Source organism: Notolepis coatsorum (genome assembly GCF_963971535.1).
Source record: "Notolepis coatsorum genome assembly, chromosome: 7".
Lineage (NCBI taxonomy): Eukaryota > Metazoa > Chordata > Actinopteri > Aulopiformes > Paralepididae > Notolepis > Notolepis coatsorum.
This window is the reverse complement of record NC_140171.1, coordinates 19771262-19794317: the sequence shown is the minus strand read 5'-3', so window position 1 is coordinate 19794317 and position 23056 is coordinate 19771262. Positions and strand designations below refer to the sequence as shown.

The 23056-nt window shown below is 43.2% G+C and overlaps 1 protein-coding gene across 1 annotated transcript in view; it reads right to left on the bottom strand.

The window, feature by feature from the left end:
- Nucleotides 1–335: 335 nt before the first annotated feature.
- Nucleotides 336–23056, bottom strand: part of slc44a1a (solute carrier family 44 member 1a) — a 42783-nt gene continuing 20062 nt past the window's right edge. Inside the window, exons 9-16 of the mRNA XM_084319506.1 lie at nt 18157–18343; nt 13990–14158; nt 12638–12794; nt 12048–12131; nt 11312–11449; nt 1985–2221; nt 1488–1553; nt 336–1357 (exon numbers count right to left, since the gene is read on the bottom strand). Coding sequence (XP_084175632.1) covers nt 1334–1357; nt 1488–1553; nt 1985–2221; nt 11312–11449; nt 12048–12131; nt 12638–12794; nt 13990–14158; nt 18157–18343 — 1062 coding nt within the window. The 3' untranslated portion in view covers nt 336–1333. The remainder of the gene's footprint in view (nt 1358–1487; nt 1554–1984; nt 2222–11311; nt 11450–12047; nt 12132–12637; nt 12795–13989; nt 14159–18156; nt 18344–23056) is intronic.

Sequence of the window (23056 nt, the reverse complement as noted above, 5' to 3'; positions counted from 1 at the left end):
AACGCGCTTCCAGTTTAAGAATGAGTGATGTTCTTCATTCATTTGAACCCAGCTGCGATGATTTTGGCCCCTTACGAAGACCGTTTCATGCGTTCAGGAATCCGGAGGAGGATTTTCGTAAATTTGTTAGTACAAATCTTTTACGAAGATAGTTACGAACATGTTCGAGAATGAGGTCCAATGTTTTTTTCCTTCTTGGTGTGGGACTCGGGCTTATTAAAACACACCACAAACATGTTATTACTGCAGTCATGTGGGGACAATATGGTATCAATCTCCACAGCCAGGTTTTCTAAAGAGTCAAATATGTACAAAATAACTAATCAACAAGCATCTGTGTTTTGACGTTTTTATTCTTAAAACCATCTCTTCTTTTGGTCCGTCTAGAACCCAATAAAGAATATTAACAACCTTAAGTGGAAACGTAAAAATACTAACTAATTTGTTTTGGAATAACCACTGAAATTTTCAGAGTACCGATTAACACTAATTATGTCTGAACCTTTCAAATGACAGGTTAACACTAATTATTTCAACAACAACAACAATAACAAAATCATAACATGTTCCAATCACTGTCAGGGTGCACATGTTAACAGTAAAATGTACTAAAGGAAAAAAAGTTAGGAAACGTCATAAAAATGGAAAACAGATAAAAAATTAGGGATGCACAGATATACTGATTGCGGATTATTGGTTTTTGATGCATGTTTGACACATGGAAGAATGTCAGATCTCTGATGGAGAATTCTTTTTATATTAAATTGACTTTAATATATCAAAACGCCCTATTTCTTGATCATCCAATAACAACTGTTGCTTTTCAAAATAAAGCAACAGTTGTGATTGGAGGATCAAGAAAAGAAGGCAGGGCTGGAGACAGGCCAATTGACGGTCCAAATCTATACTGCTCGGTAAAAGCAATGGATCGGATCAGTAGTCGTATCAGACGATGGTTTATGATTAGGAATCAGAATAGACAGTGAAAAGATGTAAGTGGTCGCTAATCCATAGTAAAAATACAATACAAATGAAGGTTCTACAAAACAAAGAAGAAAATAAAACATAAATAAAACGTAAAAAAGCTACAACAAGAGTGGTATTAGGGTCAGAATATCCATAAACGTCCAATGTTAAAAGAAAAAAACAGCACCAACATATTATAAAAAAAAGAGACATCCAAAAGGAACATTTCCCTTTGTGAAGCGTAGGTATAAAGTGCATCACTTTGTAATATTCATGTCCCTGCAGTGAAATCGTGGTCACCATGTTCCACACTGATTGAAGCGTTTTTGAAAATGTTAGTGCATTTGGCATTCACCCTTTGGTTCGGTCAAGCCAGCGTCCCGCCGCGATTCTGCAAGAGAGAACAAAGACATTTTTATTTTCACTTCACACGTCGCCAGAAACTCTGTGGAAGACCATCAATCGTCCTCAGGGTGACACTGATGGCACCCCAGCAGGATTCAGAGGAGCCACCGACTCACCATGGGCTTCAGCTCTCCCTCGCCGGGTTTGTATCGTCCCATTTTCTTACTGTTCTCCACAAACTCCTGGGGGGTTGTGAACGACGGAGACAGAAAGAGACAGAGAAGACGCAAAGGAAACAACGTTATTGGACGGCACAGTGGAACAGTGGCTAGCACTGCTGCCTCACGGCAAGAAGGTCCTGGGTTCGAACCCCTGTGTGGAGTTTGCATGTTCTCCCTGTGGTCGCGTGGGCTTCCTCCAGGTACCCTCCCACACCATAAATACATGCACGGTAGGCAGGGAATACAGATGACAACTAGCTCATTAGCTAATTCTGGCACATTTACATTGATGTGGAAACCGATGTTGATTAATGTGCACTGTCCCTGGGTAAAAAAAAACCCATAAATAACATAAACGTAACAGTATCAAGAGGGCACTGCAGGGACACCGTGTCAGATTAAGTCGTTAAGCGTATCCCCTCTCGGACCCAGACAGACCCCCGCTCTCTCACCATGAGCGCCTTGTCCATGTAGTACTCTCTCCCGGGGCTGCCGTCGTTGTACTTGGTGTCCACGGCGAAGCAGAGGAAGAGCACGTCCACCACCATCTCGAAGACGGAGAGGAAGCAGTGGGCCACCAGGAAGGCAAACAGGCAGGCGATGAGCAGCGGGAGGACCCACACGGTGTAGTCCCTCTGGTAGTTCAGCGCCAGGATCCCCGCGAAGGCCGTGGAGGAGACTATCAGCACCTGGGGGAGGGAGGGAGGCGCAGGGGGAGAGGTGAGCAGAGAAACTATCAGCACCTGAGGGAGGGAGGGAGGCACAGGAGGAGAGGTGAGCAGAGAAACTATCAGCACCTGAGGGAGGGAGGGAGGGAGGGAGGAGAGGTGAGCAGAGAAACTATCAGCACCTGGGGGAGGGAGGGAGGGAGGAGAGGTGAGCAGAGAAACTATCAGCACCTGGGGGAGGGAGGGAGGGAGGCGCAGGAGGAGAGGTGAGCAGAGACACTATCAGCACCTGGGGGAGGGAGGGAGGGAGGCGCAGGAGGAGAGGTGAGCAGAGAAACTATCAGCACCTGGGGGAGGGAGGGAGGGAGGCGCAGGAGGAGAGGTGAGCAGAGAAACTATCAGCACCTGGGGGAGGGAGGGAGGGAGGCGCAGGAGGAGAGGTGAGCAGAGAAACTATCAGCACCTGGGGGAGGGAGGGAGGGAGGCGCAGGAGGAGAGGTGAGCAGAGAAACTATCAGCACCTGGGGGAGGGGGGGGGGGGGGGGGAGGGAGGTGAGCAGAGAAACTATCAGCACCTGGGGGAGGGAGGAGAGGTGAGCAGAGAAACTATCAGCACCTGGGGGAGGGAGGGGGGGGGGGAGGGAGGTGAGCAGAGAAACTATCAGCACCTGGGGGAGGGAGGAGAGGTGAGCAGAGAAACTATCAGCACCTGGGGGAGGGAGGAGAGGTGAGCAGAGAAACTATCAGCACCTGGGGGAGGGAGGGAGGAGAGGTGAGCAGAGAAACTATCAGCACCTGGGGGAGGGAGGAGAGGTGAGCAGAGAAACTATCAGCACCTGGGGGAGGGAGGAGAGGTGAGCAGAGAAACTATCAGCACCTGGGGGAGGGAGGGGGGGAGGCGCAGGGGGAGAGGTGAGCAGAGAAACTATCAGCACCTGGGGAGGGGGGGGGGAGGCGCAGGAGGAGAGGTGAGCAGAGAAACTATCAGCACCTGGGGGAGGGAGGGAGGAGAGGTGAGCAGAGAAACTATCAGCACCTGGGGGGGGGGAGGGAGGCGCAGGAGGAGAGGTGAGCAGAGAAGGAAGTCAGGCAACACGGAGGGGGTTGTTGACTGGCGACGCCTTTTTGTGGAGTTGTCACAAGAAAGACTTTTAAGCGGGGCGTGCTGGTGGCTCACGGCGATGTAGCATAATATAATCCACTAGGTTCAAATCCGGCCTAGGACCTTCATTGCGCATCACCCCACTTCTCTGTGATGTGATGTGAAGTATTGTTTTTGTTTTTGTATTATTGTATATTGTTTTATGTTCCCCCCGCGCACACACGCACGCTTACATATGCACACTTACATTCACTTCACTTCACAAGGACCACAATGGAAACAAGCTCTAGGGCTTTATTGTGTTTATCCTTTTGATCAATATGCTTTGTATTGTATTGCTCAAACCTTCTTCATTAAGACATCAATAAAAACAAACTCCACCCCCAATTTCCTGTGACTCACCGTCCTATCCATTAAAAAAAAACATCTTTAACTCTTTCACTACAGCAGGTTAACCTTTCACTACCACACTACAGACGGTTAACGTCTGTAGTGTGGTAGTGAAAGGGTTAACCTTCTGTAGTGTGGTTATGAAAGGGTTAACCGTCTGTAGTGTGGTAGTGAAAGGGTTAACCTTCTGTAGTGTGGTTATGAAAGGGTTAACCGTCTGTAGTGTGGTAGTGAAAGGGTTAACCTTCTGTAGTGTGGTTATGAAAGGGTTAACCATCTGTAGTGTGGTAGTGAAAGGGTTAACCATTCTGTAGTGTGGTAGTGAAAGGGTTAACCTTCTGTAGTGTGGTTATGAAAGGGTTAACCGTCTGTAGTGTGGTAGTGAAAGGGTTAACCATTCTGTAGTGTGGTAGTGAAAGGGTTAACCATTCTGTAGTGTGGTAGTGAAAGGGTTAAGAAAGACTTTTAAGCCTTACAACGAACGAACTTCAAAGTAAAAATCTAAGCTGGAAAGATAATAATCCTCATCATCGTGTTATGATGGATGAATAAAAAATGTTACCAAAAAGGTAATTGAAATATTCTGTTAAAAGCTCCATAAAATGCACATGTTATTAATACATACCGTAATTCCTCTAATAGTAACCCCGGCTTGTATTTGTTTCAACTGTAGCGGGTACCAGGCTTGTATTAGGAGGAGGCCTGTATAAGAGGGAGGCCTATATTTCAAATTTTCAAACGGATCATAATGAATAAATCAACATTTTGTGTCAGTTTGAACCCAGTAAAATGTACTGGGTTCATTTATTGAAACCAAGTACTGTATGAAATAGTAAACAGTGCAATTACAGGTGGTCACTGGTCATTTCAACGTTTTCAAAGTGAAATCAAGTAACTAGCTCAGTATGCAGCTCAGTATATTAGTAACCCGGCTTGTATTAGGAGGCCGGCTTATAATTGCTTAGCTCAAGAGCGCACCCGGCCATTAATAGAGACCCGGCTTGTATTTGAGACCCGGTTACTATTAGAGGAATTACGGTATACAAGTTCTAAACCAGAATAATCATTGTTATTTTAACGACATTAAACAATCTGTTCGTAGTGTTCTATTGACGCCTCGCAAGCTTCCTACCGACGCGGTGTTGCCTGGCCCCAAACGCGGCTCGATGCTGTCTGGCCACAAACACGGCTCACTGCTGTCTAGCCACAAACACGGCTCGATGCTGTCTGGCCACAAACACGGCTCACTGCTGTCTGGCCACAAACACGGCTCACTGCTGTCTGGCCACAAACACGGCTCACTGCTGTCTAGCCACAAACACGGCTCACTGCTGTCTGGCCACAAACACGGCTCACTGCTGTCTGGCCACAAACACGGCTCACTGCTGTCTGGCCACAAACATGGCTCACTGCTGTCTGGCCACAAACACGGCTCACTGCTGTCTGGCCACAAACACGGCTCACTGCTGTCTGGCCACAAACACGGCTCACTGCTGTCTGGCCACAAACACGGCTCACTGCTGTCTGGCCACAAACATGGCTCACTGCTGTCTGGCCACAAACATGGCTCACTGCTGTCTGGCCACAAACACGGCTCAATGCTGGACACACTGCTGTCTGGCCACAAACACGGCTCACTGCTGTCTGGCCACAAACACGGCTCACTGCTGTCTGGCCACAAACACGGCTCGATGCTGGACACTGCTGTCTGGCCACAAACACGGCTCGATGCTGGACACTGCTGTCTGGCCAGACACATTCTTCCTAATTACCCTGAGGCACGGCACAAGATGAGATTAGGGATGCCCCGATCGATCGGCCACCGATCGTTATAGGCCGATACTCAGTATAAATATGCAATCTGTGAATTCCGATAATGAGTCATATTCGCCGATCGCGGAAACCGATCAAGCGAAGGTCTCACTCGCTGTCTGTCTCAGACACACACGACCTGCAAACTGCCGCTGCTCCTCCTCCCTAGCCCCGCCCGCCCCCGTGTAGAGTTTGTAAACACTGAGGACTGAGAGGAGGCTCCCCTGCTCGAGTCTGTAGTGCATTCGACCTGAGCTAACGTTAGCTACCTAGCTATCGTAACTGTTTAAACAAAATTACCCAGTCAACTATTCACGTTTAGTAGGCATTGTCTAACGGTATTTAGCCGGCTAGCTACTGATAGCTCCTGATATCAACAAATGATCCAGAAAGTCTAGTAGTCCATGTTCATACCTCCGTTAGCTTGCATTAGCTTGCGTTAGCTGACGTTAGTTCTCTGTTCAAAACTAAATGTCCCATTGAACTAAAGTTCTGTCTTAACGTCATCTAGCCGGCTAGCAGTAGCTACAGATAGCTCTTGATATCAATGTCTTATAACATTGATTCAATTCGTATTGGAGCTGAGGGCTTGTTGAATGTGAAATGACCAAAGAACCGTAACGTTACCAATAGGGTCCAGCTGCAGCGCCGGAGAATCCTTTTTGGAGCTGGAGGCTACTAGAGTACACAGACAGTGGAGCTGTTTGCAGATAGCGAGCATTTTGACTTGTTGCGTGGTGGCGATGTCTCACAGATAATACAAGTACAAGTCTAATTATATAATATATATATTTTATAAAAAAAAATAAAAAATAAAAAAATGTATATAAAATAATTTTTAATTTCGTTTGAATCAAAAACAATCGGTATCGGATCGGTATCGGCCGATATGGCTCACGACGATCTGTGATCGGTATCGGTGGCAAAAAACGTGATCGGGGCATCCCTAGATGAGATATTCCTTTATCATAGCAGCATGGGGGAGGGGGGAGGGGAGGTACAGGTATGGGCAGGGTAATAGTAGAAAGACATAAATATACGCAATAAGATTTGATCTGAATCTAAAAAAATACGAGACAAAATAAACAGTGTAAACAAAAGGTGCAGATGAGGGTCTGTATGCCCCATCAGTTATATTATACGTTACAATAAATACAGGCAGAAGATTATTTGAATCGGAATGTATACTATGAGTAAGAGTAAAAGTAAACAGTATACACAAAGCACTGGCATGATACACGTCACACGTTGTAGTCCGTGCAGGTTTCGTGGTTTAGTGGTCAGACATTACTAATAGTTCTGAATATACTAGGAGTAAAATAGTTAAAGTAAACAGTAAACAACAGTGTTGTAGGACCGTGGACCACACGTGCAAAACAGGTCATCAGGTCATCCCAAAACATGCAAGGGGGACTTTTTGGACAGACACCCTCAGGGCCACTTCCTTTCTACAGCCTTAACGAGGAGACGGACTTCTCCTTTTTGTTTTTACCCACCGAGGTTTCTAGACTGTGTTTTATTAGGAGCCATAACTTTACCGTTATGGTGCATTATTATGGTACCGTATAGGTCTCTTTATGGGACCATTACACCACCCTCTCTACTGCACATCAGCCTTTTCTTTTTAATGGTATCTTTGAGGGGCAACCATTACGAGTATTTATGTATTGTACTTTATGAGCGCTATATACAAAGCACTAAATGGAACAGGACCGAGCTACATTGCCAATTTTCTTGTCAACTATGTGCCCCCCAGGAACATTACGGTCATCTACTACTGGTTTATTGAATGTTCCCAGCAACAGTCACAAGAAAATTGGGGATGCAGCCTTTTTGCGAATTATGCACCAAAGCTATGGAACACCCTGCCTATTGTCCATACAGAGTGTTCAAAAGTTGCTAAAAACGTACCTCTTCACCGTAGCCTTTTAATACACTCTGCTGCTTGGACTCATTACATCCACACAATTACTGACAGTAGTATTGTACTGTAAATGGGAGCTATTGTATTGCACTGTACTATTTCTCTATTCCATTCTGTCTATTTTATGCATTTATGTCTATTTTTAAGATGATTGCACTGTAAATGAGAGCTATTTTATTCCACTGCTTTTATTCTGTCTATTGTATACTCATTGTATGTCTGCACTTTATGCATTGCTTTTATTTGGTCAATTCTCTGCAAGTTTCCCCCCCCCCGTCTATATTTATGCCTATCTCTATTTTATGTCTACATTACTGAAGCACTTTGGGCTGCAATTCTTGTATGAAAGGTGGTATATAAAAATGTTTTTATTATTATTATTGACCTCCACATTGTTTGTATTTCATTGATGGGTTGTATTCAACATTATGCTTTATTGAACAGTGATTGTATAGTGACTCATATCTTGCCTCTCTCCAATCATATTTGTCCAATCATCACTGTATGCATGTTCATTAACTGGACGCTCAGGTGTGTTTTGTCTTATCTGTGCGTTTTTTTGTGCAGTACTTATATGTCCAGTTGATGGGTTTTAAACTCTTTGTATTCTACTCCCTGATGAAGACTCTCTGAAGTCAAAACACATTGGAGCGTAAATCCAGTTTTTTCTTTATATATATATATATTTTTTCTCACTTTTTCTGTATTTTCTCCCATCCCAATTTAGTCGTTATGCCAATTCCCTTCCTGGTCGTTGCGCGCATTGCCCCACTGTCGGCCTAGGGAGGGTGAAGACTACCACATGCCTCCTCCGATACATGTGGAGTCAGCCAGCCGCTTCTTTTCACCTGACAGCGAGGAGTCTCACTGAGGGAATGTAACACGCTATTTCCCCCCGATCCCCTCCCTGCTGAACAGGCGCCCCGACCGACCAGTAGGAACCGCAGTTTACAACGACCAGGACACACACATACCCCGCCAGCTTCCCACCCGCTAACACTGCCAATTGTGTTAGTAGGGACGACCGGCCAAGCCGGAGGTACCGCTGACTCGAGCTGGATTCGATCCCAGAGTCTCTGCGGTGGTAGGTCAGAGTGCATTCTCCACTGCGCTACCCAGCCGCCTAAATCCAGGTTTGAATGAAGGATTTTTAATTCACAGTCAAAAGTGCCTCGGATATTAGCTGCCGGAGATGTACCTCTTTTACTGACACACTTTGTTTGTCGCTATGCTTAAAAGTATCAGGGGTAGGGCTGGGCGATATAACGATAAATATCGCGATATATTTTAATAATCGATATCGAATATCGAAATAAAAAAAAAATCGAAAAATCGTTTTTTTTTTTACCTGCAACAGGGCAGTTTTAAAACCAGAGACAGTGGACAGACTTGTCTTTCTTGCCTGCAACTTAAAGTAATGGCTTTGCTTGTCCAAATGACAATACTGACCAAATTCAGATTTCTTTTTCTCTTGTCCATTTATTTTGTTTGCTTTCTAATTTAAAATACATTTTGAAACCGTCTGTACACAGTAGGCTATGTGTGCTAGCAGAACTAGACTCCAGTCACGAGTCACAGTGCACATGTGCGGTGGTTTGTCCACCAAAAAAGCGCCAAAAGATCGAAAATAAACTAGCAGAGCCAGAACTGTTCAACTCCTCTGGAGCCACAGCCAGCAGAGAAGCCGGTTTACTTTAGCTTTTAAACCAGCTGCAGCCTGAGAACTGGAGTGTGAGGGGATGTAACACTAAAGATGGCGGCAATGACAAAGAATTGCTGCAAAATAAACATACATCTGTTGTTAAAAAAAAAAAAAAAAAAAAAAAAAAAATGTTTTTTTTTTTTTTTTTTTTTTATACTTATAACAATTCGATAATTAGCGATATCGAGAAATAAAATAAAATTATCATATCGTTATCGCGATATGATTTTTTTCCATATCGCCCAGCCCTAATCAGGGGTTCCCAAACTTTTCAGGCCGGGGCCCAGAAAATAAGGCGTCAGAGAGCCGCGGCCCAATGCACATCGTCTGGCTTTTTTTTTTTTTTTTTTTGCCAGGCGACCGATTTTTTAAGCCAAATATCACTTCAATCCTAGTTAGTTCAAGTTAGTTATTCATTTATATGTGCTATTTATGAGAGGGCTAACTTGTTGCTAGGGCTGGGCGATATGGCCTAAATATGATATCACGATATTTTCTGACCTTTCGGCGATACACGATACGCATCACGATGTTTTTCTTTTTTTCCCCAAACAATTCATTATGAGGCTTACCAAGACAGTATTTGAGTTTGCAAGCTAACATTAAAGACAAAATAAAATACCCATGCATTTAGCATTTTTATATTATATATTAGATTTAGATTATTGGATTATTAGATTATATATTGCATATATTTAGCAATGAGATATTATATAATTTAGATATGAAATATGATGAATCGAAAATGGGGGACCCTGATGTAAACAAGACGAAAGTCTTTCGCTGGTCTGCATCCCCTTAACAATTGTATGTATTGAGCTGTACTGTACCCATTCTGCAATATGTTAATAAAGTTTTAAATCAATCAATCAATCAATCAATAGGATTTTAGCATTTTTATGAAACTACTGTATATTTGTATGTCTCTAAATGTTTTGATGAATTGAAAATGGAGGACCCTTATGTAAAAAAGCCGAAAGTCTTTTTCTGGTCTTCATCCTCCAGTCAGTCCACTGTTGTTGTATTGAGCTGTACTGTATTGTACCCATTCTGCAATCGTTAATAACGTTCATTCGTTCAATCATTCAGCCGGCAATAATAATAATTTTGATTGACAGTCGAGTCTGCCAATTACGTCACACCGCTTGTACCCGCCCTGCTGTTCTTAGCACCAATCGGCAGCGCTATTCTTTTTTTACTTCCTGAATGCCCTCCTTGATTTTAACGAGAGCTCAGCTCAACGACAACAACAGCTCACCGCAGCCGACGAGTGATTACTAGCGCACCGCAGCATGACAACGAGGCATAATGATTTTACTGCAACAAATGTTATAATAAAAGCCTTTCCATACATCTGTCTGATTGAAAACTTTATTAACAGACCGCAGAATGGGCACGCACAACTCGGCACGGACTGAGATATGAACAGTAACGCTTGCTATCTATGTCGTCATTGGACGTTGCTATGTTTGGGTAAATACGCTGATGTGTAACTATATAACGTGTAACTATATAATGTTGATGCCACAAAACGAATGCCTTTGTTAATCATACGTACTAACTTTGATGCAGTAGTGTGTGTGTGGGAGCGGCGTTGTTCAAAAGTTTGAACGGGGTGGACCAGATTGACGCGACACAATCCTCTTGGGCAAAACATCACGATATCCACGATACGTTAAAAAAGTGTATCGTTAATGAACTGTACCCGATATTTATATAATATCGTCATATCGCCCAGCCCTACTTGTTGCAAAATAATAATGATAATAATAATAGCCTCATTAAAATACTATTGTTGCTTCGGTTGTTTTCAGCGTTTTATGTGCATAATCTGTTATTTAGTTTGAAATGTTCGTTGAAATAAGTAGATTTTACGTTTTTGTTTATTTATTAAGTTAATATAAAACCATATAGTCACATTTTAGAATACAATAGAATCGAATTTTAGAATACAACTAGAAACACTGTCCTGGCCTGCTTCTAAGTTCAGTGGCCTGACAAAAAAAATTTAAATAAAAAAATAAAAAATAAAAAATAAAAAAATAAAGATATATTCTTTTATTTTTTTTTATTTTTTTTTAATCATCTCGCGGCCCACCCGTGGCTGCTCGCGGCCCACCTTTGGGTCGCGACCCCGACTTTGGGAACCACTGAGCTAAATGACTAAATGTAAATGAGTACCTTGCCCAGGAAGAGAACGAAGTCGCCCACGGTGTTAATGGCCGCCACTCGGAGGGCGTTCTCCACCAGGATGGTGAAGGCGTCACGGGCAGAGGTGCAGAAGTTGGTGCTGTTGATGGCCGTCGCAGCGTAGGCGTTCTGAAGAACACACACACACACACACACACACACACACACACACACACACACACACACACACACACACACACACACACACACACACACACACACACACACACACACACACACACACACACACACACACACACACACACACACAAACACACACTCCTTATTTAATCTCGAAGGATCATTGAGAGCAAGCTCTCATTTACAACGACGTTGAGAAATAGAAAACATAATAACTACCGTACAAAAAAAAAGAAAATATAGAAACTGAAAATCAATCAATCAAACATTTTAAATAATTTAAAACAACTGCAGACTGTAGTGAAGTGGTTTGCTATTAAAAGATTTAAACTGACCAATAGGTACTAAATGAATTGAGTTTTAAAGTGCTTTGCAAAAAAAACGTGTCTGGGGCACAGAAGCTAAAAGCAGATTTTCCTAATTCAGTGCAAACTCCAGCAACGAGGCGATGTAGGCTGGGAGATATCACCAATAACGGCCTTATACAGAAACAGATGCCACTGCAAGTCACGTCTCTCTGCCAGACCCAGACACACAGACACACAGTGTATTTATTGTCTTCCGTAGTCACACTGGGATCACCTACCTGATTCAGGTACGTGAGACACCTCTCCAGGCACCACAAGCAGCAGATGCAAGCTTTCATCATGCAACGGGCACAGGCGTTCTCCTGGGATACACAGAGAAGTACAGTTGTTATTCTTAGTCGGATAAACGTTCCATTGCATCGGAAATACACGAGTATCGCATACATGTCATCAGTGTCTATAGTCGAGGTCTTAAAAGGCCCAATCCGAGACACACTTTGATTCTCTAGCTTGAAAGCCCTTGAACGGCCCTTCTAAGGTTTCTCTCCTCCACATTGCCTGTGGTGCTTTTTTCCCTATTGCTAGGTTTTTAGTGAGTTTTTCCTTACCTTCGCGTGGGGTATGTCTGGGTCGTGTTGTTTTGGATTTCATGGTGGGTTTTTTTTTGTTCTTGATTTATTGTGATGTTTCTTCTTGACTTGTTTAAAAAGAAGACTTGTCCGGCCCATGGGGACATTAACTTGTGATTGCGGGCTTTACAAATACATTTGATTTGATTTGATTTAGTTTACCGACTTGAGGTCTTCTTAACGCCTGGATCGGAAGGGAACGGATTCCAAACCCTGGTTGAATCGCTGTGTTGACCCACCTTTCCCTTCAGCTGGTTGTGGATGTAGGTGAGGATGAGGCGGGGGATCTCCACGAGCGTGATGATGAAGGAGCCCTTGGCCACAGTGCCCAGGTGGTAGCGCATCAGCCGCAACGCAGACGTCAGGATGGGAGTCAGCGAGAGCTGGGATTTGTTCCTGAAGTCGACCACAGAGATGCATACGAGGAAACCATTCTTGAAATAACAATAACATTGAGTTCATAGTACTGACGTCACGATAAATAACAGTGCAATATCCATATCATGGAGACTGCAATGTGGTCATTCTTTTTTCCCTTTTAGATGCAAAACACCTCTATAACCGCCAACGTCACTCAGGTGTTCCCCCCGTCAACACCCTGCCCCTAGTGGCGGCTCACAGGCATGGCACTTTGTGTGTTAAGACCGGTTCAATCTCTGCAAGAATGCGTCGCATCTATGACATTGTGTGTCCTTGTTTAATAATTAAGGAATATAAAATGTAAAAACTGAATGGGTCACACAACCACACCTTTCTCACAGAAGTCATTAAGCACTGGGAAACAACTGTAATCTTTTCTACTACAAAATATTTCAGATTGCAGACTCTGAGCAGAAGTCTTTAACTATAGTCACTTTGTGCCACCTTGTGGCAACAGATGTACACTACAGTACAACGGGCATTACAACAAAATGAGGTAGACGCGAGACCCGTGGCTCCAGAACAAGACGGATCCCAGGTCGGGTCCCGGGTAATAGGAACCAGGTGAACCTGTGAAGACCTCTACTCTACTGTCTTTAACTACTTTTACTCTACTGCCTTTAACTACGAATGAACCACCTCTATTCTACTGTCACCTCTACTCTACTGTCTTTAACTACTTCTACTCTACTGCCTTTAACTACGAATTAACCACCTCTATTCTACTGCCTTTAACTAGGAATGAACCACCTCTACTCTACTGCCTTTAACTACGAATGAACCACCTCTACTCTACTGCCTTTAACTACGAATGAACCACCTCTACTCTACTGCCTTTAACTAGGAATGGACCACCTCTACTCTACTGCCTTTAACTAGGAATGAACCACCTCTACTCTACTGCCTTTAACTACAAATTAACAACCTCTACTCTACTGCCTTTAACCAGGAATGAACCACCTCTACTCTACTGCCTTTAACCAGGAATGATCAAAACACTCTAGCCTGCCATATTTAATTAACAAAGCTTGAAAACATTGTTCCTCTGAAAACCTAAAACGTAGTTATTCGGTTCAGTGTCTGAGGTACTCAATTGTTATCTGTTGAATATGAAAACAAGGTATTATCACAGTTGACTGAATTTAGAATTGACCCTACCACCCCCCCTCACCTTGTGAAGTAGTAGGTGACCACAGCTCCAGCGATGACCATCTGCTGACAGGCCAGTATGAACTCACTGATCCAGATGAGGCCCACAGCGTGGTACCACACCATGTACTGGAGCGGGCCCTTCATCTGGTACTCCACCAGGCTGGTGTCGTTGTTCTTGATCGCCGTCCCTGGGGGACAGACACAGGCCGGGGTGGGGCTGCTCCGTTAATGTCGGAAATCATAATCGCTGTTATTTTGGTACATTTTGACATATAATTAATACATTTTTAGATCACAATTATTTAACACGATTACTCATCGTCTTTGGAAACATCATGCATTTATTGAACTTAAAAAATAAATAAAAGTTTAAACATAATTCTTGCTTGAACTTTAAAAGGGGTGCTTGCTGTAAGTGGTAATTTTTTGTTTGTTAAATTAAGCAGTCTACATACATTAGTACACTGCATAGTATTGTATATTATATGGTAACTCAGTTACGTCTATTCTGCATCGAACATTGTACATATGTCTATACTGAACACTGTGACCTCATTTTCTACTTCTAATTTACATGCTATACTATGTTATTTGATACTATCTTGTCTAGCACAGTCTCTGGAGCGTAACAGTAAGAAGCATTTTGTATGAAAGTATTCTGTACTTCTGTATGACAACTATTAAAGAAACTTGAACTTGAACTTAAAATAATAGCTCTTCACTCGGACAGCCATAACTGATGTAGAGTGTTTGGTCAGTAACATAGGTCTCCCAGTCCCACAAAATACATTTTCTGGTATCCCGTTTGCCACTTTAGAAATGATAAAAATAAAATCTTTAAGTAAATGTGTCCTTGAATCTACCAGTGCAGTGAGTGAGCAAATTTGGCTTGGCAAGATTTCTTAGGATTCGCTCTCCTGATTGGATAAAGTGGAAAGAGATACCAGAACATGTATTTTGTAGGGATGCTCGATATTGGCTTTTTTACCGATACCGATATACCGATATTGTCCAACTCTTAATTTCCGATACCGATATCAACCGATATCAACCAATATATGCAGGGTCCCCCCCCCCCCCCCCCCAAAACTGAATAATTTCAGGTAATTAACATTACATATGTCTTGTTGTGGAATTAACATAACAGTATGCATACTTTTGACAATAAATAAAATCTGAATTTGTTCTTACTTGCTTGCCTGGGTAAATAAAGGTTATAGAAATGTAAAAAAAAAAAAAAAAAAAATTTGAAAAGCGATACCGATATTTTCCGATATCACATTTTAATGCCGATATCGGCCGATAATATCGGTAGGCCGATAATATCGGACATCCCTAGTATTTTGTGTTTACTGCAAAATGGAGGGACGGGGAAACCCATGTTACTGGCCAGACACTCTATATCAGTGATGGATGTCGGAATGTAGACTTATTTAACACATATTTTAACAAGAAAACAACACTTACAGCACCTTTAAATATAATAGATTAACAGATTTTTTTTCCTGGCTTAAAAACACAACCTGGCTAAAAGTTGATTCTCTTGTTTTCATAATCATCGGATGACTAATTGCCCAGCCTTGGGCCAGAGTATAAAGGGAAACGCCATTGCGAAAACAACAATTGGCTCATTTGATAGAACATGATTCGGTCATACAAATATGTCTGTGTGGCTGGACGTAACATCTTCTTCGTAGGAGCCTGATTATCCAGCTCTGGGAAGAGGATGGCGTCAAGTTGTTTTGTCACGTCAGCCTCTTCCAACTAGAATGTGTTATTACTTTTCTCAGAAATGTTCCAAGTTGTCAAAACACCACAGTATTTTTATGTTCAAATAGTTTACACAAGAGAAGAACATGACCATATGACAAGCTACGTCAGGCCATCTACTGGCACCTAAACCCAGGACAAATCTTCTCAAATCTTCTGTGATTTACAGAGCTATCATGGAATGGAACTCATTGCCAAGCTACTTAGCTGAAATAGAATCCAAAACTACTTTCAAGAAAACATTTAAATACCATCTACTAACAAGCATGCACTGAGCCCTTATGGCATAGTGGTGAAAACCAATTGGCCGTTTGTTAATTGTATTTATGTTGATGGCAGTGAGTGCTGCTCAGGAAGCACTATTTATAAAATGTTATACTGATAAGTATCTTGTACACCGTCATCCTTAACTGAATCTGATATTAAGAGTGGATGAGATTGTTAATGATGTAATGACTTATGTCTTGAATATTGTTGTAGTGTCGGACCCCAGGAAGAGTAGCTTTTGTCAAGTGCAAAAGCTAATGGGGATCCTAAATAAAAATAAACATGTCTTTCGTCTGTATTTACATTTTTTGTTATTCTATTGTCATTATTAGTATTATTATTGTCCTGTGAAGTCATGTCTATTATTATTATTATTATTATTATTATTATTATTATTATTATTATTATTATTATTATTATTATTATTATTATTGTATCGTCATGTTTTGTTTTATATTTCATGTAAAAAAAATGAATATAAAAGATTGATAAAAAAAAAAACATAAACATGTCTTTTTTAATTATTCTCAGAGGGGGGAGAGTTCAAGTTGTTTGTGAAAGTGCAAAATAATGTAACTTTGGAAGTGACCTTTAAGAGCATGTTTCACTATTGCCCAGGATTAAGTCTCTGAGCCACTGGAGGCCTCCATGCTCCCACGGCCTCGTCACACAGCCTAGTGAAGTGATCACAGACTCTCCCGAGATGCTTCCACTGAGCCAAGCTTGCTTCCCTAAATCAATCCACACTCATGCTCTCTGTATTTTATTATAATTCGATTTCTTTGGATCACTCGCACACACAAAAACGCACATTCTCTACTACATTCTACAGTCGTTATAATAACATTATTCAAACGTGTGCGAGTGTGTATGTAAGAAATGCAGCCCGTCGTTCCATCCATTCAAATGGCATGCTTTGTGTGCCCTTGATGGAACATATTTTTCCTATTAGGATTATTTTTGATGGAGTTCCAAAAAAAGCGACAAACATCTGGGAGTGGGAGAGTCAGCTGGTCGCGTCGACTCCCCCCGCCCACGGCATGGGACCAGCGGCACCGCATTCCAGGGAGGAGAGGGAGTGCAGTCATGCCACCAAATACCACAAGCGAGTCCAAAATACCACAAGCAACAAATTAATACTGTCGTCGCTTGGGGGGGGGGGGGGAAGGAACACACTGACGTGTGGACTGACGCTATGAGCCAGTGTGTGTGCTGCACTTGATCTTCTTAAAAACCCAGAATAAAGAGTTCCGTATATATAAACAAATCAAAAGCAAACACCGGCGGTGCCGTTATAAACAACGGGAGCTCTGCGCCACCCTCGACTGATTCTGATGACGACTAACTCAAACAATGTAAACCCCCCAGAGTCCGATGAGTATAAACAGGCTGTTCTAGGAGCTACGAGAACCGGAGCTACGAGAACCGGTGCTGCCAGAACCGGTGCTACCAGAACCGGAGCTACCAGAACCGGAGCTACCAGAACCGGAGCTGCCAGAACCGGAGCTACCAGAACCGGAGCTGCCAGAACCGGAGATACCAGAACCGGAGCTACCAGAACCGGAGCTGCCAGAACCGGAGCTACCAGAACCGGAGCTGCCAGAACCGGAGCTACGAGAACCGGAGCTGCCAGAACCGGAGCTACCGGAACCGAAGCTACGAGAACCGGAGCTACGAGAACCGGAGCTACCAGAATCGGAGCTACCAGAACCGGAGCTACGAGAACCGGAGCTACAAGAACCGGAGCTACCAGAACCGGAGCTACCAGAACCGGAGCTACCAGAACCGGAGCTACGAGAAACGGAGCTACGAGAACCGGAGCTACCAGAATCGGAGCTACCAGAACCGGAGCTACGAGAACCGGAGCTACAAGAACCGGAGCTACCAGAACCGGAGCTACGAGAACCGGAGCTACGAGAACCGGAGCTACCAGAACCGGAGCTGCCGGAAGCGGAGCTACCGGAACCGGAGCTACGAGAACCGGAGCTACCAGAACCGGAGCTACCAGAACCGGAGCTTCCAGAACCGGAGCTTCCAGACCCGGAGCTACCAGAACCGGAGCTACCAGAACCGGAGCTACCAGAACCGGAGCTAACAGAACCGGAGCTACGGGAACCGGAGCTCTGCGCGCCAGCGGCCTCTTTCTAACCTGCGGTGCCGAGGAACAGCAGCACGGCGAGCCAGTAGACCCAGAAGAGCATGAGGCTCAGGAAGGTCCAGAAGGGCTGCAGAGCCAGCAGGGGCAGGTGGGTGAACACCTTGCCGGCCACGTGGAACAGGGAGATGGTGAGGGCCACGCGCTTCCTCATGAAGAACATCAGCAGCAGGAGGATCACCTGCACGGGGGGGGGGGGGCACAGGAGGGGGGAACATTACAGAGACGCTTACAGAGGAAACCTGTCGCGGGATATGTCGGTATTCAGTGTCGTTTTCCATCTACCAGGCTCTTTGCTCCCCGTGTGGCTTTAGATTAGAAGCTTGTCTTTTTTTTTTGTATTTTTTTTTGTATTATTTTTTAAACAAACACATATACAAACATGACAACACACGATAAGATATACAAGCATTAGTTGTCAGTGCACATCCAATGAAATCACATTTTAGTTAATTGTCTTATATAGGATATACCTAGGGCTGGGCGATATGGAAAAAAATCATATCGCGATAACGATATGATAATTTTATTTTATTTCTCGATATCGATAATTATCGAATTGTTATAAGTATACAAAAAATTCAATTTTTTTTATAAATTTTTTTTAACAACAGATGTATGTTTATTTTACAGCAATTCTTTGTCATTGCCGCCATCTTTAGTGTTACATCCCCTCACACTCCAGTTCTCAGGCTGCAGCTGGTTTAAAAAAGCTAAAGTAAACCGGCTTCTCTGCTGGCTGTGGCTCCAGAGGAGTTGAACAGTTCTGGCTCTGCTAGTTTATTTTCGATCTTTTGGCGCTTTTTTGGTGGACAAACCACCACACATGTGCACTGTGACTTGTGACTGGAGTCTAGTTCTGCTAGCACACATAGCCTACTGTGTACAGACGGTTTCAAAATGTATTTTAAATTAGAAAGCAAACAAAATAAATGGACAAGAGAAAAAGAAATCTGAATTTGGTCAGTATTGTCATTTGGACAAGCAAAGCCATTACTTTAAGTTGCAGGCAAGAAAGACAAGTCTGTCCACTGTCTCTGGTTTTAAAACTGCCCTGTTGCAGGTAAAAATATATATAAAAAAAAAAAAAAAAAAAAAAAAAAAATCGATTTCTTTTAAAATTTCGATATTCGATATAGATTATTAAAATATATCGCGATATTTATCGTTATCGTTATATCGCCCAGCCCTAGATATACCCCTAATACCTGTTATCTAAAAACCTACACACATATGCTCCAGCTCGAACCCCCCCCTCCCGGACCCCTCTTTGGATAGTACCTCCATTATCCCTCGCTCCTAACCAGACACTACCATTATAAGCTAGCTTTTATTCTCTCCACCACTTCTAACCACATTGACATTTTGGATTCATTGAGACCCAGAATTCTTGCTGTAGATATTTCTTGATAAATCACATCGAGATATGTAAGAAACCAAACTTTCCGGCAAATTTTTTCCGGTTGAAACCAGCGTGATGCGATCAGCTTTTTAGCTACTGTGATACCAGATAAAACCAATCTCTTTAGCTGTGGATTTACGGCAAACTCAAAAACATCATTCAATAGTAATACAGAGGGGTGTAGAAGCTTGTCTTTATGACGCGTGACTATAGTATATACTAGGGATGCTCGATATTGGCTTTTTTACCGATACCGATATACCGATATTGTCCAACTCTTAATTTCCGATACCGATATCAACCGATACCGATATATGCAGGGTTTCCCCCCCCAAAAAACGGAATCATTTCAGGTAATTAATATTACCGGTACATATGTCTTGTTGTGGAATTAACATAACATTATGCATACTTTTGACAATAAATAAAATCAGAATTTGTTCGTACTTGCTTGCCTGGGTAAATAAAGGTTATAGAAATGTTAAAAAAATTAAATTGAAAATTGAAAACCGATATTTTCCGATACATTTTAATGCCAATATCGGCCGATAATATCGGACATCCCTAGTATATACCTCTTGTTTCAGTGTTTGATAATATCAATAGAAGCAGACGTTTAAAAAAAATCAGATGTAGTCCCGTTAGAATGTTGATCTTGTCACATTGAAACCGTCTACATTAAAGAAACACGCCAACATTACGTCTTCTCCAGAGTCAGACAGGAAGATAGACGACACCAATTGCCCCTCTGTACCAGTAGAAAGAAAGCTATCCAGATCATATGCAAGCTAGCCGAGCTTAGCACAAATGAATGGAAGCGGAATACGGACCACCAGACTAGCTTAAAACTCCGGGAGAGGTGTTTTTGGCCGACGGCTAGGCTAGCTGGTCCGTATCCGCTTTCATTCATTTGTGCCACGCCCTTACCGTCTGGAGAAGACGGTAAGTGCATCTCCAATAATATTGGCGTCTTCCTTTAATGTAATGAAATAATGTGATATGGGAATTAAGTGTGATGTCAGGGTGGCAAAGCATACTTTTTATATATATATATAAATAAATATAACATTTCATTCTGTTGTTTTGGAAAATGTAATAAAAAAAACAAAAAAAGTTAACTTTTTCCATTCCAGATGAAGTGGTGTCTGCCTTTAATGTGGTCGGACTAGAGAGACTCTGAAAACAGGAAGCGTGCTTCTCCAGAGCAGATAGAACTGCTGGCTGTGACTTTGAGGCCACACACGCCATTGTTGTCGTTTACAGGTGGTGTAAATGCATATGTGGTGGTGCATATGTTTGTCTCAAGGCTCTGTAGCATTATTACCATCTAAAATGTAATAATTGTGGAATATTACTGTAATGAGCTGTATGTGTATGATCCAAGCGTCCTATGATCCTCATAGGAGCATAACAGAAAAAAGCATTCCATGTGAAGGTATTCTGTATCTTTGCATGTCAACTAATAAAGAAACTTGAACTTGAAACTTGAACAGTGATGGACTAACTTCACCCAGTATGTGACCAGTAGTACAACTACAAGAGAGGATAAGACCCTGGTCCTGCTGTATGCAAACGTTAAGGAGGCACAGAGATCCACTGCCCTCCCCAGGGTTCCCACAGACATTGCAAAATGAAATTCAAGGACTTAAAGTACTTTTCCAAGCACTATTTTTCATTTTAAAAAGGGCATTTAAAAAGGATACAATTCACGTTTAAATGCGTTTTATTAAAAATAAAAAAAGAAATCTGATCCAATATGTATGGCTTAAAACCAATTTCCGACAATTAGTTACACTTAATAAAATAAATGTATTTCTTGATTCAGAACAATCTTATCATGGATGAACAAAACTTTCAATGCGAATGGTTGATTTGAATTTCACCTTGTTAAAAAATGGGTTGTTTAAGGAATTCCGGGCCTAGATTTTTTTCAAAAATCAAGCACTTTAAGCGCTTCAAGGACCTTGTGCGAACCCTGCCTCCCCCTCTGTGGATCAGACCACACCCTAAATCAAGCTTGTACCATCATATAGGCCACATAAAGGCCATCAGGGGGCAACAGGCCACCATGTATGTCCCAACAGTGTTCGGAGAACAAAAGAGGAGCTGAAGGAGTGCCTCAGAACGATGGACTGGGATCCGTTTGAAAGGGTTTATGGTGAAGACATCGATGGACTCTCCCATTGTAATTACAGACTACATCAGGTTCTGTGAGGAGAGCATTGTACCCACCAAAAAGGTACACTGCTTTTCCAGTAATAACCCCTGGATTAATGGGGACCCTACTGAATAGGAAGAGGGCTTTCATGGCAAGGGACACTGAGGGGGCCAAGGCTGTCCAAAAGGAGCTCACAAAGGAACTAAGAGCAGCCAAGGACAGACTGGAAGGTAGGCTACAGGCCAACAGCCCCGACAGGTGTGTGTATGTGTGTGTGTGGTGTGGGGGGAGTCTTGTAGGAAAACTGAAAACGGTCTACAAGCAGCAGGGCACGCCTGCCGAGAGGTCGTGCTGAGAGGTCCCCGGAGCGTGCAAATGAGCTGAACATATTTTCCAACCAGTTTGACCACAAACACCTGCAGCATTCCCAGTACCTCTTCAACCTCTCCCTGAGGCTGAAGGAAGTGCCCCAGCTCTGGAAGACCTCCTGCATTGTCCAAGTGCCCAGGAAAGGACGCCCAAGTGCCCTCAATGACTACGGGGCCAGTTACTCTGACATCACATGTCATGAAGACCTTTGAGAGGCTGGTCCTGCAACACCTTGGTGTGGAGGATGCCAATATCTACATGCTCCACTGAGGCTAGACACACCTGGAGAGGCCACACAGCACAGTGAGAATCATGGTCTCTGTGATGATGCAGCTGGAGCATGGCGTATTGTGGTCTGGATTACCGACTACCTCACCAACAGACCACAATACGCCAGACTGCAGAGCAGCCGGTCATGTGCAGGTGAGCAACACCGGCGCCTCCCAAGGAACTGTGCCGTCACCCTTCCTGTTCACCCTCTACACCTCCGACTTCCGCTTCAACTCAAGTACGTGCCAACTACAGAGGTTCTCTATTGACTCCTCCATCATCAGTTACATCACAGATGACAACAAGAAAGAGTACGGAGTCCTGGTGGAGAGCTTCGTAGGGTGGTGCGACAACAATCATCTCCAACTCAACATCAGCAAGACCAAGGAGCTGGTGGTGGATTACTGGCGAAGCAAGAAGAGGCCCCCCAACTCCCATCACTATCCGAGGGGAGGAGGTGGACACCTCCAAGTACACATGAATAATAAACTGGACTGGTCGGACAGCAACAAGGCCCTCTACAGGAAGGGACAGAGCAGGTTGTTCTTCCTGAGGAGACTCAGGTCCTTCAACAATGTGCAATAGGCTGCTGCAGTCGTTTTTACCAGTCTGTAGTAGCCAGTGTTCTCTTTTTCACAGTGGTATGCTGCTGCGGGGGTAACATCAACTCAAGAGACACAAACAAACTGAACAAG